Source organism: Babylonia areolata, chromosome 9, assembly GCF_041734735.1.
Source record: "Babylonia areolata isolate BAREFJ2019XMU chromosome 9, ASM4173473v1, whole genome shotgun sequence".
NCBI lineage: Eukaryota > Metazoa > Mollusca > Gastropoda > Neogastropoda > Buccinidae > Babylonia > Babylonia areolata.
Window position 1 is genome coordinate 27,757,421 of NC_134884.1, and position 19,328 is coordinate 27,776,748.

General features: G+C 40.4%; 1 protein-coding gene across 1 annotated transcript; it reads left to right on the plus strand.

Annotated features, from left to right (window-relative positions):
- The first annotated feature begins 6,566 nt into the window (after positions 1-6,566).
- Positions 6,567-16,569, plus strand: LOC143285810 (neuronal acetylcholine receptor subunit alpha-7-like). The gene is made up of 6 exons (XM_076593241.1): positions 6,567-6,874; positions 11,070-11,237; positions 11,399-11,527; positions 11,881-12,180; positions 13,423-13,648; positions 15,993-16,569. Exons 1-6 carry the CDS (start codon positions 6,641-6,643, stop codon positions 16,214-16,216), a joined length of 1,281 nt encoding a protein of 426 aa, XP_076449356.1. The 5' UTR covers positions 6,567-6,640; the 3' UTR covers positions 16,217-16,569.
- Positions 16,570-19,328: the final 2,759 nt, after the last annotated feature.

Here is a 19,328-nt window from a genome sequence, read left to right on the forward strand (position 1 = left end):
CCATAGAGATTGGTGCAAGAGGGTTTGTGGGCGCATCTGCCTACAGCCTCATGAAACAGCTGTCAGTTTCTGGCAGAGAGAGGATATGGGCTCCCAAGGTAATGGCAGAAGCAGCAGAAAAGAGTTCCAGCTGGATGTGGTCTAGGAGGAATGAAAGTAAACTTCATGAGGATCAAATTTTCCCTACTCAAACTAGGCGTACGATGGCTCAGTGGTTAAAACGTCTGCCAGAAAAGGTGACTCAGTCCTGAAGTGGCTACCACCCTGGAGGCGCGGGTTCGAACCTGCTGAGTGCCAGAAAAGAAAAAAAAGAAAAGGCGGCAATACAAGGGCATCCAGGAGTCATGACCTGGGTGCGGCCCGGTCCCCTTAGAGTGTAAGGAATTAAGGGCCGAAACACTAGACAGAGGGGGGCTTCTTCTGAAAAGACCTTGTACTGTCTAGCTCCCCCTAGAGTTTCTTATCACAGCTGGGCAAAAAGACGAAAAAAAAACAAGCACTCGATATAAAAAAGAAGAAGAAAAGAGAAATAGGTTGGACGGACCTGGAAGAAGGAACAAGAGGTCCACCTAACATCAAAAGAATAGTTGAAAACAGTAGAGAGAGCCGCGAGATGAAGATGGGGGAGAAAGGAGGGAGTCAGGCAAATGATATGGATGTCCAATTGACACTTCGCCCACACAATCGTAACACACAATTGCACCTGTCCAGCAAATCATCCATGTTCCATATGGAGAACTGCCAACCCTCAAACATGATCACATTGTAATCTTTACAGGAATTCAGTGTAATCTCTCAGTTTCAAGTATACAGTTCTTAATCCATGTGGCGTAATCAACACAAATTCCTAAATATTTTGATTTTCTGACATTTCAACAAGAGAAGCTGAACGTTAACAGAAAAATTCAACAATAGTCAATGGAAAAAGCTGTGTGCTTGTTCACTCTCAAATCAGCTTAAAACGTAAAATAAAATTAGTTCAAGAGGGCAGCATGTCTCATCATCCAAAATGAATGAAAACACATGACACACCATATCTGAACGAAACGTCACTGGCAGCGGTTTGGACTTCATTGCCAATACAAACTGGTAACTCTTGTATTCCAGTACTTTGATGGTTTTCTTCCGTCAAACGTGCTATGTTTCACGCACGCCCATCACTGCGTACTCTCCTAACCTCCAGTGAAAACTCCTGAATATGCTCAATCAAAATCTGAAGTCGGAGAGCGAGCGTTGTTTCAACTGTTCTGCTCCATCCACAGGCTGCCCCCACTTTGCGAAATCTGCCTTCCATTCCTGACTTCAAAACGCAGCAACAGTTAGATTAAGATAGTTGAATAATGAATCACAGTCGTGAAAACTCAGCAAAAAACACAAAAGCGCAAGCAGGTGACCAGAAAAAGAAAACGGTGGACCAGTGTGCACCGTGGATTTGTCCAGGGTGTGATGATGCCCTGGAAAAAGAAGAAACAGAGGCAACTGAGTGCCATGGCTGCAAAAAATGGTGCCACCGAAAACTGTGATGAACTGATAGAAGCACAACTTGAACGGATAACCTTGAGGCAAAACATACCGCCTGCAGCCAAGAGTCCACTGAAAAGAAAATCGTGGACACAATGGAGCAAACAGTAGAGGAACATATGATGGAATACAGAGAAAAGGAAAAAAAAGAAAAGAAAAAAGAAAATAAATGTGGCGAACTTGCCAGAGAATGTCAGTGACTCTGCTGAAGGCAGAAAGCAGGAGGACAGGAACAGGGTCAGAGAACTGGTTAAACAAATCATAGACGATGTTGATGTTGATGAGATAGATAACCCAGTCAGACTTGGCCCATTTAAAATTGGAACAAATTCCAGACCACGACTGAGAAGACTGACTGTGAAAACTGAAGAGACAAAAAAGAAAATAATGAAAAATGTCACCAGTCTCAACAAAGACGTGCCCCCAAGGGACAGGGTTTGCATCAATGATGACAACACACACAAAGAAAGAGAGAAGATAAGAAAATTAAAAGAAGAGTTGAAAACCAGAAAAGAAAAAGGAGAAGCAAACATTATGATCAACTACAGGGAGGGAAAGATAGTCACTCGGACGCAGAGAACAGACCAAAAGAACAGGACTGTTGAGGTCAAGGACAATCAGGTACCCAGTCCTGCATCAGTTCACACTGAGGCAAGGAAAGGGAAGACAGAAAGACAGTGACTGAAAAAAAAAAGACTTGTGTAAAAAGTGTAAATAGTTACAAACACAATAATTCAAAGTATATTTCTGACATATTCCTGGATTCTTATAAAAATTTACATTGGAATGTTGATAGTTTTTCAAGAGATAAACCCCCCAGATATTATTGGATTCATAGAGATGAAAGCAAAACACCAATTTTATACAACTTGTGATACTGAATACGAACTACCAAATTATGACATGTTTTTAAATAAAGACGCTAAGAGAGGTGTAGCCATTTATTTCAACAAAACTTTAAATGCCAGAGCATATGACAGATTAAATAATTTTACATTTGAGGAACGACTGTGGTGTACTTTCAAAGAAGCAAATGATGAATCTGTACTTATTGGTTGTGTTTATAGAAGTCCTAACACAACAACAGAAAACACAGAAAAACTCTTGGAACTATTGAGATCAAAAGAATTAAGTAAGTTCAATGAAGTCTGTATTTTTTGGTGATTTCAAATTTCCTGATGTGCAACGGAACGGTGCATGGAGTGGCGAATTAAATAAAAGTTTCTTGAATCCTTAAGAGATGCTTTCCTCATTCAGAAAATTACACAGCCAGCAAGACACAGGAAACAACAAAGACCTACTTTAGATGACTTAGCTTTAGTTAATGATGATCACTTAATATCAGATATTACACACATGGACCCTCTAGGGAAGAGTGACCACGACATATTGACATTTGACTTATATGTGTCAAGAGTAAAGACTTTTCAGAAAAGAAAATATAGGTTTAAATCAATAAAGGAAATTATGACTTGATGAGGGAGAAAATTGGTCAGTTTGACTTCTCTGTGGTGGAAAACAAAGATGCAGAAGTAACATGGTCCTCAATAAAAAATCTTGTGATGGAAAGCATCGAGACATGCAAACCACCAGTCTCAGTTAAAGCAGACAGAAATACAAACTCATGGATGAAAAGAGAAGTGACGAAAAGTGTGAAAAAGAAACACAAATTGTACAATAGATTTTTACAAACTGAACAAGGACACGACTATAAGATACATCGACAACAACAAAATGAAAAGAAAAAGTATGAATTATTATATATGAAATATTAGAAAGTAAGAAACAAATGCAATAAAGTGATAAAGAAGGCAAAGAAAGCATATGAAAAATATGTTGCAAGTAACTGTAAGACAAATCCAAGATACTTTTGGAAATATGCACAAGAGAAAACAAGCATTAGTGTATTACAAAAAGATGATGGTGGTTTTGCCACATTTGAAAAAGAAAAAGTTGAGACCTTGAACAATTTTTTTTGCTGGCGTCTTCAATAATGAAGATACTTCCAACCTACCAGTACTGACAGAGTGCTCCATGTCGAATGGTGTGTCAGTTTCTGAGATAAGGGTTACTCCACAAACTGTTGAAAAAAAGTCGAGGGAACTTGATTCCTCAAAAGCACAGGGACCAAACAAAATACCACTAGGGGTATAAAAGAGCTAGCAAGAAAATTGTCTTACCCACTGATATTACTGTACAATAGGTCATCAGAATCGGGAGTTGTTCCCAAAGATTGGAATAAAAGCTGATGTCACAGCAATTTTTAAGAAAGGGTCTAGGTCTGAGCCAGGAAACTATAGACCAGTCAGTCTAACTTGTACCACATGCAAAATTCTGGAATCCTTTGTAAGGGATGCCATTATATCACACACGGATACAAATAATATGTATGCTAAGTGCCAACATGGCTTTAGACATAAAAGGTCCTGTGTCACACAGATTTTGGAGGTGATGGAGGAAATTACTACGTTACTTGACAAAGGTAACCCAGTAGATCATAATTTACTTAGATTTTCGTAAAGCTTTTGACAGCGTACCACATGTAAGACTGTTCAAGAAACTAGAAGCTTATGGTATAGTCTGTAGTTTACACAAATGGATAAGAGATTTTTTGACAGGAAGAACTCAGAAAGTCAGAGTTGGTGATCCCACGTTCAGTCGTATGTACACGAGTGGGCCCCTACGTCTATGACCGTTTTCACCCCGCCATTTAGGCAGCCATACTCCGTTTTCGGGGGTGTGCATGTTGAGTATGTTCTTGTTTCCATAACCCACCAAACCCTTACATGGATTACAGGGTCTTTAACGTGCGTATTTGATCTTCTGCTTGCGTATACACACGAAGGGGGTACAGGCACTAGCAGGTCTGCACACATGTTGACCTGGGAGATCAGAAAAATCTCCATCCTTTACCCACCAGGCGCGGTCACTCAGATTCAAACCCGGGACCCTCAAACCATTCGGCTATTGCGCCCGTCCAAAGAAGGGACTATTTATAAGCTTCAAAGCTTGCTTTTGTCCCTAACCTACTACTACTACTACTAAAATATTTTTCGAGCAGATAATTTTGCCATCCTGTTTCCCACATTGGTATGTATAATGTATTGTATTGGAAGTTACTGTTTGTGTGAGTTAACAGGAAATTAATTGTCTACAAATGCACAGTAAGTAGTATTTCACTTAAAATGCCCCACACAAAGTTGTTTGATTACAAAAGACGTAATATATTTAAGTTTTATTATATTTTCGTTTTGGTTTGATGATACAATCATGATTGATGTTAGTTCAGCTTTTTTGGTGCCATCAACAATATGTCTGACAATACTTCTGTTTGTGTTGATTTATTCTGGATATAGTTATATATCTGAATGCATTTGAAAACTCACGTTTCTCTGAATGATCGATAATCAGCAAACTGGGTGAATACAGGTTGCAGCAATACACAGTAGGCCAAAGCCTATTGATTATCACTGTAAGGTGCGCGCATGCACGAATAAATGTATGCGTGCTCATGGCGAAATGAAGTGAAAGAAAATAAAAGGGTAATCTTCGTTAGTCATGCATACAGTAATCCTAACCATGAAAGGGAGAGAGAGCGAGAGTGAGAGCAAGGGTGAGTGAGTGAGTGAAAGAGAGAGAGACAGAGAGAGAGACAGAGACTGAGAGACAGAGACAGACAGACGCACACACACGGGATAATGTGTGCAGGTACAAACGCAGAATCCTGCCTTGTTGCAAAACCATCTCCTCCCCACCCACGCCATTTCCCATCTGCAAACGAAGTGCAACTGGCTGTGTTGAACGAAGCATTTCAATGATGCTCAGAGGTGTGTAAACAAATTCCGATAAAAGCTTTCTGCTGCAAACCTCGGACAGACTGCAGGAATTTATTAATGAACGTGGGTATGTGTCCTTTCGTTCTCTCTCTATATCCGCTGTCACCAGAGAGAGGGAGAAACAGTGAGAGGGTGTACATTGCCATCGAACAATTTGTGTCACAAAGCACTGTCGCTATGTGTTAATGAGAGCTGCATGCCCCATGGGAACAGCCCAACAGTGGGGCAAATGCTGCATAAACGATGAATGGAGTCATTTTCCGCAGAAATGAGGGACAGGTTGAGGAGTAAGAGGCTAGGATTTTGCTTGCCTTCGGTTCAACAACAATCTTACATTCTGTGAGGTATGCCGGGTAGGCATAGGATAATGTGTGCAAATCAAACAGACACAGGATAACGTGTGCAAGTACAAATGTGGAATCCTCCCTAGCTGCAATACCATCTCCCCCACCCCCCCTTTTTCCCATTTTCATCTGCAAACAAGGCACAACTGGTTGTGTTGAACGAAGCATATCAATGTGGCTCAGAGGTGTGTAAACAAATTCCGATAAAAGCTTTCTGCCACAAACATCTGACAAATAGCAGGAAATAATGAATGAACGTGGTCACCAGAGAAAGGGAGAAACAGTGAGAGGGTGTACATTGTCATAGAATCAATCGTGTCACAAGCCACTGTTACTATGTGTTAATGCAAGCTGCATGCTCTATAGGAATCAGCCCAATTGTTTTGCAAACGCTGAAAGTGTTGGAGTCACTTTCCGCAGAAACTGAGGGATAGGTCGAGGAGGAAGCAGCTTGGATTTCCTTTGCCTTCGGTTCAGTAATAATTTAACATTCTGTGAGGTACGCCGGGTAGAATCTGATGCTAAATCTGGAATTACGCCTACGTATCAATATCAGAAGAGGTAGTCATTTACTGCAAAAAAAATCCAGAAATCAAATGGTATGCATATGAAGCTCTTCACAAGGACCTAACGATAGGAAATTGAAAGTGTTACATTGGCGCATTGAACATAGACGCGATGTCAGATGCATTATGTAAGGTGAGACTGGACAACCATCACACTACAGTGATTGTTTTTCAAAACTCAGTGGGCACAACGTCTTGGATAAATCAGCGAGAACATAATTAAGTGACCTGGAGAACCAGTGATTTGTTTCTGTGGGCGTGAACATATCTGCACTGTTCACAGTGAAAGTTCTCAGAAACAAAGAAGAGATATCCAGAAGGGGCACAATAAAGAAACTTCTAAAGTAGAAGGGCATAGTTCAAGGTGTAAAAAATGATGTATTCCAAACTAGGATTGTGTGTCACAGTACTTTTTATTTTGCTGTCTATGGGATCGATTTCCGCGGAATCGCCAAATGCCTATCGTCATCGTTTGGAGGCTCTGAGGACTCATTTGTTGAGCAACTACAGCGGCCATTTTGCTCCTTTTCAGAAAGAGGGAGAACAGTTTTCAGTGCACGTGATGTTCACCTTGGCCGCCATCTTTGATCTGAACGCTGCTTATCAGGTATGTGGCAGTGTGTGTGGGGGGGAATGGGGGGCCGGGGGGTGGGGGAGGGAGGTGAGGGTGTGGTGGTGGGATGTGTGTGTAGGTGCGTGTGTGTGTGTGTCTGTTTGCACGCAATTTTGCTGAACGTGGGCCATTGTAATTTATCATATTCTATCATTATTTTGTGGATTGATTTCATTGATGAACTTTTAATTATTTGTCTTTTTGTACCTTTTTGATTTATTACTTATGTATTGACTTGGTTTGTATATTTCACATCAAGCTTATTTTTATTTCAGATGATTATCTTTAAATCCCCCCCCCCTTTTTTTTTCTTTTTTAAAGTGGTATATGGTAGACTCTCAATGTGTGAACATCGCGTAAGGTCTATGCGAAAGTAAAGCATCTACTTTGCTTTTTCAAGCAGAAGTATGTGGACCATTCCGCACTCTTTGACGCCTTGAAACTGAAACTGAATGAATGCATTATATATGACAGTGCTTCTAGAAAATATCCATGTTATGTACACACGTAGGTCTGTGACTCGTGCAAAAAGCATAAATCAGTGGTTGTAAAACGAGTATTGCAGTGCTCAAAGCACTTTACAAGCATTGAGTCAAATGCAAAACAGGCTGCCTACACAGACACACGCATGTGTATCCAAAACTTTCACTTGCTTCTTTATAGTTTTATAGGTTAAAGAACTAACAACGACTGTTTTTTGTTGTGTTTGCCATTCCATTATGAAACTACAAAGACATCTGGGCCTGGATTTAATATTTCTTCTATAATTGCATAACTTGCTTCATCCAGTGAGCCCAACAGGTCATGGTGCGGTGTCCAGTTTTAAAACCTTGGGATTGAGCAAGATATATATATATATATATATATATATATATATATATATATATATGACATTTGACAATTTAATGCCACAACAAGAGTTATCCATTGGCATACTTAGATGTATAAGTGTTCTTGACCTCTAACAATATGTCTGCCAGAAAAGATGATACATTCTCCTCAATAGATATTTGTTCAAGATCTCAATGTTCGAAAATGTCTATGCCCCGCTCCCATCCTAATACAGTCCACAAGGTCGAGGGGGTTACCGTGTATCCCCCCCTCCACCCCCACCCCCAAACCTCCAGGAATGAAGAAGACTGGTCTTAAATTGTTCTTCGGGATCTGCTGAACTCATTTTAAAATTTTCTCAAGAAAAAAAATAGGGACGCACTAGAGTTACTGCCCTTGGCATAAGGGTACCCTCTCGCGCACAGGTCAATAAATTTAAGGCAAGCTCAACTTCAAACCCCCATAAATCATATCTTTATAATGAAACCACCACATGTTATATGTTTTCTTTTGTAATGGGGTCTTATCTATACCAACAAATAATTAGAATTGAAATATCTTCTTTAATTCCTTCACAAATAAAGCTTGTATTGGCCTACTATAAAATCTTCGACGAATTAATGTAAAATTGTCCTGTAGTTTTCTTTCATCATTCTTTTCGAAATTATTTTCATACAGAGACCTGCAGGGGTCTTCTATGAATCATTTCAGTACGTTTGGATGAACATTCGAACCATTGGGGAGTCACACTGGTCAAGTTGCTTCCCCTATCCCCAAAATGCTGTTTTGCCAGGAATCGCCTTTAAGTCGCAAAATCGTATGGTTTTTGTGGCTAACATTCATGTTCTCCTGCTTCAGAATATAATGAATACTGCTTTGAAGAATTTTCGTTCAAAATGTATTGTATATATAATGCAAATAAGCGATATAAGTCATGAAAATGAAGTTTACCCACCGAGCATATACCACCTTCACCCCTACACTCATAAGAATAAAGCAGGCTGGCTTAAAACGTATTTAGAGTGTTCCGTGATGATATTACAATTGTTTCCCACAAGAAGCCACACGATTTAGCATCTTGAAGGTAATTGTGAGAACATCGTGGGGCCATCGTGATGTTTTTAAATGTAACAAGATTTTGTCCAGCTCTCCTATCCTCAAATAGCAAAAAATTTCAAGAATGTAATTTCATGGAGGTGATGATTTTATATTGTGCTCTTGTTTGCTGTTGATGATGAACTAGTGGACAGGTTTTGGTATGATTTCACATTTACATTTCTTTTGTGAATCTGTCAAAGTGAGCCCGGTTATCGTGAAAGAAGATAGAAGAAATAGCGTCAAGAAAGAGCAAATATGAAACAATCTCCCACCATCAGAGGTTAAGGAAGTCCCAGACTGCATTATAGTAACAATATAAGTATTAGTTACCCAAGGAGGAGTCACTGCGTTCAAATAAATCCATATACTCTACACAACATCTGCTCAGCAGATGCCTGACCATCAGTGTAACCCAACGTGCTTAGTCAGTTTTGAGGTAAAGTTGACCCATCCACCCCCATAAAATCACATTCTTGAATTTTTTGCTATTTGATGATAGACAAAATCTTATTACATCTAAAAACATCAGGTTCGCCCCACCTTGGCCTCATAATTACCTTCAAGATACTGAATCATGTGGCTTCCTGTAGGGGGGTGGGAGGTTGGGGGGAGAGGGGGTGGTGCACGGTAACCCCCTCGGCCTTGCGGACTAATATTAGTGAGATTGTGCACACGCTTTCGCTCGGAACATTTCGTCCCTTGCAGAGTGATAAAAAAGGCCATATTACATCATGGGCAGTCCACCACCACACCGTAACAAGCTTTTCTGGGTGTGCACTGCCTTTGTTCAGACAACGTTTCTGCAGAGTTCGATCACATCATTTTACTCGCACAGACTGAACCAAACAACAAAAACTACGTTGTCAAAAAGGTCTTTAGAACTCGACATACAAAGCCTTTTAAAGAAAACAACGCGGTACGTTTATGACTTTAAAATCTTTTATTTATTGATTTATTGATTTTTATTTTTTATAGATGCCTTGAAACGGAATATATATGATAGATCCCGTCGACAGTTGTCCAAAACAACAATTTCCCCTTTCCTCAATTTCACAAAGACATGAAAAAGTATGCGTGCTGTGGATAAAATTATGCTTCAAATTGATAATCGGTGTGTCAGGTCTCTCCAAAGTCGAAGCCAAGTGAGGCTCTGTGTTGAATCTTAGATAGATCAGTTCGAATACTTGAACGGCAGAGATCTGACAAAAAACAACAGCAACAAGAAAACCGCTAAAGTAAACATGGAAGATTAAAGCAAATAACTGGTGTCGTTATAATACAAAAAATAACTTGTAAACTTGCAAAAATACTCACTGAAATAGTTCAAAATCCTTTTGTCTGAACAGGCGATTTACATTACAAAAGTAAAGCATTTCAGTGATCAAGAAAAACCGGCAATGGGGACGCGCATGCAACACGCGGTTCTCGCTAAAAATAACCAGTCCCGACGAAAATGGGCCTGCACAACCTCCCTAAAATCCCACCACCTTCGTTTGAAGACCGGGAGTATGTTCAGAAGGTTGTGTACACTTTACTGATTTCCATCCTTTATCATGTTCTTTACAAAGGATAGAGTCCAGTGACGTGCTGTTTTTGTTTGTTATTGTTCTTGTTGTTGTTGGTGGTGGTGTTTTTGTTTTCTATGATTCTCTGCTTGTTCAGCATAGTGTTGTTTTCACTGCTGTCGATTAAGACACTACAGACATTCACAGCTGTATGGATGAAAGAGCTTCGTGGACCATCTTCGAAACGTTGGACGAAATAAATATGACAGATGTGATAAATATAATCATGGTCATTTTAGTTTGAACTGTTTGCACAAATGACCACTCTTTATTTTTGCAAAGAAACTCTATCTAGTTCTTTCTGGAGAAGCAAAATAAACTTTTGGAAGCCACAGAATTTTGCTTGTTTTTTGTTGTTGTTTTTGTCATACACAACTCCACGAAACACCACAAAGAGCTCGAGTTTTCAACATCGTTAAATTATTTCTCCAGAAAATTAATGACAGCACAGGAAAGAAGCTGCAACTCCATTGAAACTCCAGGTAAACACGTATAACAGTAAAACATACTGTGAAGGAACAGACAAATGAGAATGTTTAGGGACACATGATGTTCTTCAGTTGCCTTCTCCCTGAAATGGCCTTCACGTCAGTTGGACTGTGATCAATTAGTAACAAACAAACACAACTTTTTAGTGTATTCTATGTATGATGAAATGGTCGATCATTTTTCTGCTGGTGATCGTCTTTCTGCAGCTACTGAAGACGATGGTCAGTCTGACAACAGTTTGGACAGACACTGATCTGCGATGGAATAAAACAGAAGTGGGATCTCCTGGAGAAGGCATCCACCACGTGGGATTCAGAGCTGAGGAGATCTGGACTCCTAGACTTATGACTGTCAATACAGCTGACAATATTCAGGTAAACAATAGGAAAATTAGATAACTATAGATGTGGTGCATTAAGATTAAAGTGCACACATACAAGGTTTGGCTCAGCAACTTGTTCATACCTCCTCTGCAACGACTACTTTCACTATTATTACGAACACCACCTGTGCCCAATGTTGTCCTGTCCAACAGGTGATGAACCACTATGACAATCTTCTGGTCTATTACAATGGAGAGTGCACGGGCCAGTTATCTCTGCATCTCAGCACTACCTGCCAGGTGGACGTCACCTACTACCCCTTTGACACCCAGCACTGTAAGGTAAGGTTACTATGTTTACACCTTGTTGTGTGTGTGTGTGTGTGTGTGTGTGTGTGTGTGTGTGTGTGTGTGAGAGAGAGAGAGAGAGGGAGAGAGAGAGGAGAGATTTAAAAAAAATTCTTTTCCCTTCATCCTTATCATTTCTTTTTTTTTAATCATCGTCATTTTTCTTCTGTATGTCCTCCTCTTCATCTTGTCTTCCTTTTCTCCAATGTCCTCCACTTTTTCTGCTGATGTTTAAATCAGCTGGACAGAAGTCAGGTAAGCTATAGAATATTTCCTCACATTATCTGGATGACCTAATAATCTGAACGACGTTGAACAGGACATAACCCAACTCGTTTGCTTTTCAGGTGATATTCACTTCACCTTTTGGTGACAACCTTAATCTGACAGGAAGCGTGTTGAAGTTTCCTTTACACGACTTGATCGAAAAGTCCGGGGAGTGGGAAGTGGAGAAAATCATCTCTTCTGACATTATTATTATCAGCTCCAACGTTTATGACGCTAGCTTCGTGGAGTTCCAGCTGACCCTTCGTCGTCACTTCCTCTTCTACGTGTTCACGGTTCTGGTTCCAATGATGATCATGTCAGTCACTGGGGCCTGTGGCTTCCTACTGCCCATGCAGTGTGGGGAAAAGGTCTCCTTTCAGGTCAGTTCCTTGGGAAATGATAAAATCAAGATTTGCTCGCAAAATTCTCTGACAGGAAGGAAGTCTTCTTTTACGTTATCCCCCTCCCCCCCTTCTCCAAAAAGAAATATAGACAGAAAGTGTCCTTCAGAAAAAAAAAAAAAAAAAAATGGAATAGTTTCACTGGTAAATCATTGGAACTCCTCTGGAAGTGGACTGATAAGTTTTCTGTCACTGATCACAGCAAAAAAGTCAAAGTGGTTTGCATCTAGATGTTGTTTTTAGACGTGTTTTTATTCCTAAGATGGCCTTTGCAGTTAATTCAGTTAAAACATGATAATTATGCTTTGAACTGAAAGGCATTGATGGCATAAAATTGCTTTCCAAGACTTCCACTTTTCATTGGGAACCAGCTTTTTCAAGTGTTAGGTGATGCAATGGGAAATAAACCCTTACTATGGTGCATCCTTTTTACCACCTGTATCATTCTTCGCAGCCATCTCTTCATAGCCCTGGAGGTTGAGTGACTGGGAATTAGGAAGATGAATCTACTGACTTGCTGACGTCATCCTAAAGAATGAGATAGAAGGGTGCATTTGATAAGAGACACGTACTGCAAAAAAGAGCGTATGGATGTTAAATATTCTTCATGATTCTGCATATGAAAAAAAATTGTAAACAGTTTCTTAGGTCGTTAATGGAACATGTAACAACTAGCGATGAACTATTTCCGAAAGCCGACTGGGGCTGTAATCAGCAAATTGCAAAGCAATTCTTGAAACGGGGAAATAAAATTAAATCACAGGGAGAAAGGTCAAGGAAATAAGGAAGATGAGGCAAAGTTTCAATGTTATTCTCCTTTAGATTATCCTGAGGTGTCATCTTCACAAAGGAATCATTGCAATACTGCTACTTTCAACAAACATCACTGCTGCACCAGAACGAAAGCGTGTTTTCTTTCAGAATTGTAAGGCTTCTCATGCCTGTTCTTTGCCTGCTTTTGTCATAGAAATGCTTCATTTCATACATTCTCTGTTTGCATGGTTTCTTGAAAATGATACCATTTGTTTTGAAATATATAATGTACAAAACTTTCTCAGAAGGGCAATTTCATTTTTATATATTAGGTATAGTCTCCTTTTTTTGGCACCCACTTTTTGTTTGATCATTTTCTGCATTGCTAAAAGTACGCCCGTTTTTGATGAGCATTACCATCACAATGACATCTTACTGATACTAATGACATCCAATTCTGTCTGACAGGTGTCCATCATGGTGTCGCTGTCAATCTTCCTGAGCTTCGTCAACGACAGCATGCCCACGACGTCCACCAGCATCTCCCGGCTGGCTGTCTATGTGGACCTGCTCCTCTTGCAGAGTGGTCTGTCTCTGCTGGCCACAGTGACCATGCTCAGGGGGCACTACCACCGGGAGAAACTCGACCAGGAACAGAAAGAGCGGAAGACCTTCAATACTTCGGAAGCACCAGGTGATGATGATGATGGTGATGGTGATGATGATACTGTTGCTGACAACTACGATGTTAGTATCACTTATATTGTAAGGATATACAGGCGAACCAAGTGTTGATGATCGTCAGAAGCTCACATGTTCGATTCACACTTATTCACTGATAACATTTAAACATGCATACACATTTTCACAGGCTCAGCCCTCAGTCTTAACAACTTTGAAATTCTCTCTTTTTATTTAACCAATTCAGTTTTATACAATATTTATAACTTTTCAGTTATTATTACATAACTGTGTACAACACCATCCAGTACTCAAAAGCCTTTTATATTCATAATTATCATCCACATCAGCACGTCCCAGTGCTTCAAAAATATTATACTTGAGTTACTAATATCCAAACATTACTTGCAATTCATTTTAGGGAACTATTGCCCTGATTAACAAAATATTCCAAACTATGGCTTTCCAAAACCATAAAAATTATTAATGCAGGAGACTAAAGGAGGTCAGGTCATGACTTAAATAACTTCTTTCAATGTTCTGAAGTCACAACCAGCACATAACAAAAGTAAAGCACAGACCTCTCCTGGTCCCCCCGACCACAGCACAGAAGTCCATGCCCCGCCAACACTTCACACGAACACCCACAATCCACGCGAAGCACAACGCTCAGAAGTGTAGATGTTCATAATGCACATGACAAGTAACAAATTCGGGCGCCCGACATGAACATTATCTAAAAGGAAATAACCTTGAAGAACCTTGACTGGAAAGAATCATATGATGGCGGATAAAGGCGTTTCGATTACTCATGCATAATACATGTAATAAACACAACACTACTGTGCAGTGCTACATACAAAGTCAATGCCATCCCCTCTTCCCCTCTCCAAGTTCAGTTATACCTTCCTCCTTCTCTCAGCAACAACAAAAACGCGTCACACCCTTAAAGAAGACGTCACACAAACACATGTGTAAAACACTATCGAAGACAAAGACCACAAAGAATATGTTACCTGACCTGAGTTACCTGACGATGGTGATGATGATGATGAGGGGTAATTGCCACAGGCACACTGTGTTATGATTATGGCAAGTGAGATGAGGCACGAGTCACAAGTGGAATCCCCCAAGGCAGCGTCTTTGGCCCCATACTCTTCGTCATCTACGTCAAAGACCTGCCACGCCAGGTACAGAGCAAGGTCCGAATCTTTGCAATTGACACTAAGCTATTCGCCCAGAGCAACGAGCAAAATGCCCGAGAGACCTTCCAGGAAGATTTGAACAGACTGCACCAGTGGTCAGTAGCTTGGCTTCTTAACTTCCACCCGGAAAAATACTGTGTCCTGAAACTAGGCCACTCAGAGATCGACCAGACCTACTTCATGAAGAGCAAGGACCCAAGCAAACAACAAGCATGTCCTGACAACCACCAGAGCGGAGAAAGATCTTGGGGTAGTAGTGGACAGCTAACTGACCTTCAAGGACCATGTGTCACAGACAACATCGAAGGCCAGCAGAATCCTGGGCGTTATATGGCGATCCTTTGACCATCTCACCAAGCATACCTTCATCCAGCTTCACAAAGCACTTTGAGACCAGTCTTGGAGTACGGCCACTCAGTCTAGCAGCCATGCCAGAAAAGCCTCCAACGAGAGATAGAAGACGTTCAACGCAGAGCCAGAAAACTCACTGGCAAACTGAAAGACAAACCATACCGAGAACGCCTGTCAACTCTAAAGCTGCCAAACCTGGAACACCGCAGATGCAGGGGAGACATGATTGACCTCTACAAATACATCACTGGCATCTATGACACAAGCTGACCCAACTTCGAGCTGCATGACAGATGCAACACCAGAAGCCACAGCAAGAAGCTAGTAAAGCACAGATCCCGCCTAGACGTTTGGAGTTCATTCTTTTCCGAAAGAGTGGTGTCGGTTTGGAACAGCCTACCAGAGTCAGTAGTGTCCGCACCCAGCATGAACGCATTTAAAAAAAACTTGACGCCCATTGGGCCAACCACCCAGCACTGTACAACCCGGACTGCTATCAGTAGACCTTGCAAGTGCAAGCAGCTGTGGATATGGCCAACATATCGACCGGTGAACTGACCTGCAACCACAGGTCTCAAACACTGACAACATCAAAATCAAAATCAAATCAAAATCTAATGATAGTGTAATAAATCATAGTCATAAATCTCGATAAAAGTTGTAGTAACAGTTTTTAAATAAAAGAAAAGGAAAGCTTTGTTAAGTATTCATCAACTGAAGAATTTATTTCTATTCTTATTTTTATCTACTTTATGCCAAATTCCGCCATTTCTAACACCGGTCGACTGTGTACAATTGCAGAACCCCAGAATGTAGCAAGGGAGGTCACCAACATGGGACAAAAAGATGGCGGCTGGCAGACAGTTTCCTCCCGCATCAGACGGTTCTGGAGCTGGCTACGTAACGTCATCAGACGATCCTACTGCTGCTGCTTGTGCTGCATGTCCCCAGAGTACATGAATGTCTTCTTCTTTATCCTGTTTCTGTCAACCACTTTGGCCGGCCCACTTGTGTTTCTCGTTTGACGGGAAAGAGGTGGGTGCTGCTTTTCTTGATTTCTTGAAGGCATTTGGCGTGGTCTCACCACCAAGAAGCTAGCTTTTGCACAATCCTTCACATTATAGTGTCGCCAGTCCACTCTGCAATCAGCTGTTGCCTTTCTCAGATGTGTCTGGAGCGGTGCTTGAAGGCGTTTCCTCCAGGACTGACTCGATGAGTAGTCGCTGAATTGTCCTCGATCCTCCTCCTCTTTCGCTGTTACATTAACGATCTCTGAGCATCTGTCCAGCTTAGTTCCTACGAGGACCACCAGTCAGTGTAACATGACATGAGACAGACAAGGATGAAGGACTGTGGTCATGCACCTCTATCCAGCTGTAAAAATACCACACCGTTGTACAAAGCCACCAGAACAAGTTTAACACTTAGGAATAGAGTAGAGGGGGAAAACACGTTTTCCCCAAAAGAACTGTGTGTAGAATCGATCGGAAAAAGCCATTGTCCATTCCAATACCAAGACATTTATAAGCATGTTGAAAGCTGTGAATGCGATAATGGTGACAAACAATTGAGTTTGTCTCTAACCTAAATTGTGATGATGCTGTTTTAGACATAGATAAAGTTTACTTATTTATTGATCATTTTTCATTCACCACTACTTACTCAGCTTGAATAGTTCAAGGTCTTATTATCGATATCGTTTCATGACAGTGTGTGTTTGTGTCTCTGTGTGTGTGGTGGAAGCTGCGATACATAGCCTAGAAATGATTGTGTGGAGGAGGGGGGGTAGGGGGGGTGCAGGGTAATGTGTGTGTGTGTGTGTGTGTGTGTGTGTTGGGCTCATGTACGTTTATGTGTATTTGATTGTGTTTTCATGTCTGTGAAACTGCATGTTTGGTGCATATCTGTTATGCATATGTGTGTGTATGTTTGAATGTGTGTCTGCATGTTTTACATTTATTTGCTTATTTATCATCATTGTTGTCTTTTTTATTTTATTTATTTATTTGATTCTATTTTATTTTATTTATTTATCTATTTATTTATATTTTTATTTATGTACGCTTATAGTTGACTTCATTAAGTTTTTGCGCCTTACAAATATTATTATTAGTAGTAGTAGTTCTTTTTTATGTATTTATCTATTATTTATTTACTTATTTCTTTTCATTTTTTTTTTTCTCAAGGCCTGACTAAGCGCGTTGGGTTACGCTGCTGGTCAGGCATCTGCTTGGCAGATGTGGTGTAGCGTATATGGATTTGTCCGAACGCAGTGACGCCTCCTTGAGCTACTGAAACTGAACTGAAACTCATGACAGTGAAAAAGAGACATTAGTGTCATCATTTTTTGTGATGTTTTTGTCAATCCCAAGAAAAATTTCTTTATGACTGGTTGTGGGCCGAATCATGTTCTTCAGTTGCAGCCTCGTGTGGTCTGTTGTACCTTTTCTAATCTCTGGTCCAGTCCTGTATCACGTTGCTGTAAATGTTATCCAGCGGGTAACCCATCACAGGCTGCTGTGACGTTCTCAGTGCAGTTGATGTGCACTTCTTCCTCAGCATCTCAGTGTCGCCATCATTCCTGTGATGCAGTCATCCTCTTCTTTTGCAAGTCCTTATCTGTGGAAGGTTACGTGCGTATTATATATTTATCAAGATCGTCAATTAGCCACATCTACATCTATGCATGTCCATTGTCGTCGTCGCATCTGTCATTTCAATTAGCTTTATTTGATAACTGTTTTTGCCGTGTATTGCTTGTAACGCTTAAATAAACACTTATCAATAAAATTGTTCCATTGCATTATGCGTCACGTTTATGTGAATAATCAATGGGAAAATGTCGTATTTGGTCTTGTCTGAATGCGTTATATGCTTATGCATTCATACTGAATATGGGTGAGTGACACATACATGCTTTCATACTTAACACGCATACCTTAACCATTACATGCAGGAAAAGATACTGTCTGATAACAACACAGTAGCAGAACGTTTACTGTGTCATTAAACGCAGCTGTGCAAAAAGGCAAAAACAGACCAAGCACTCAATATATATATATATATATATATATATATATATATATATATATATAAAAGAAGAAAAGTGAAATTGGTTGGACGGAACTGGAAGAAGGAACAAGAGGTCGACCTGACATCAAAAGAATAGTTGAAAGCAGTAGAGAGAACAGTGGCGCGAGATGAAGATGGGGGAAGGAAGGAGGGAGTCAGGTAAATGATATGGATGTGCAATTGACACTTCACCCACACAATCATAACACACAAAAGCACCTGTCCAGCAAAATTATCCATGTTCCATATGGAGAACTGCCAACCCTCAAATGTGATCACATTGTAATCTTCACAGGAATTCAGTGTAATCTCTCAGTTTCAGTTGCATGTGTGCAATTCTTAATTCATGTGGCGTAATCAACACAAATTCCTAAATACTGTGATTTTCTGACATTTCAAAAACAGAAGCTGAACGTTAACAGAAAGTTTCAACAATAGTCAATGGAAAAACCTGAGAGCTTGCTCATTCTCAAATCAACCTAAAACGTAAAATAAAATTATATTTATATGTAAAGTGCAATATAATCCAAACATAATGGAAACGAGTACCCTGTCATAAGTTACGCTCGTTAACTACTTTACTGCTCTTCTGTCTGATAGCTGTCTTGTGATACAACATGCTTTGCTCGCAGAACAAATTTCCCAGTTCCCGCGAGTTCAAGAGAGCAGCATGTCTCATCAACCAAAATGAATGAAAACACATGACACACCATATCTGAACGAAACGTCACTGGCAGCGCTTTAGATTTCATTGCCAATACAAACTGGCAACTCTTGTATTCCGGTACTTTGATGGTTTTCTTCCGTCAAACGTGCTATGTTTCACACACGCCCATCACTGCGTACTCTCTTAACCTCCAGTAAAAAATTCCTGAATATGCTCAATCAATATCTGAAGTCGTTTAGTGAACGTTCTTTCAAATTTGCTACTCCATCCATTTGAAATAGACTGCCTGCAGTTTGCGACATCTGCCCTCCTTTCCTGACTTCAAAACACAGCAACACATTTTTTTCAAGCAGATACTTTGTCACCCTGTTTTCCACATCATGCACAATATATTGCAC

Coding starts and splice junctions, on each gene's coding strand:
- LOC143285810 (XM_076593241.1), top strand. CDS start 6,641: ATGATGTATTCCAAACTAGGATTGTGTGTCACAGTACTTTTTATTTTG. Junction 6,875..11,069: donor ATCTGAACGCTGCTTATCAG/GTATGTGGCAGT, acceptor GTCTTTCTGCAG/CTACTGAAGACGATGGTCAG. Junction 13,649..15,992: donor CAATACTTCGGAAGCACCAG/GTGATGATGATG, acceptor GTACAATTGCAG/AACCCCAGAATGTAGCAAGG.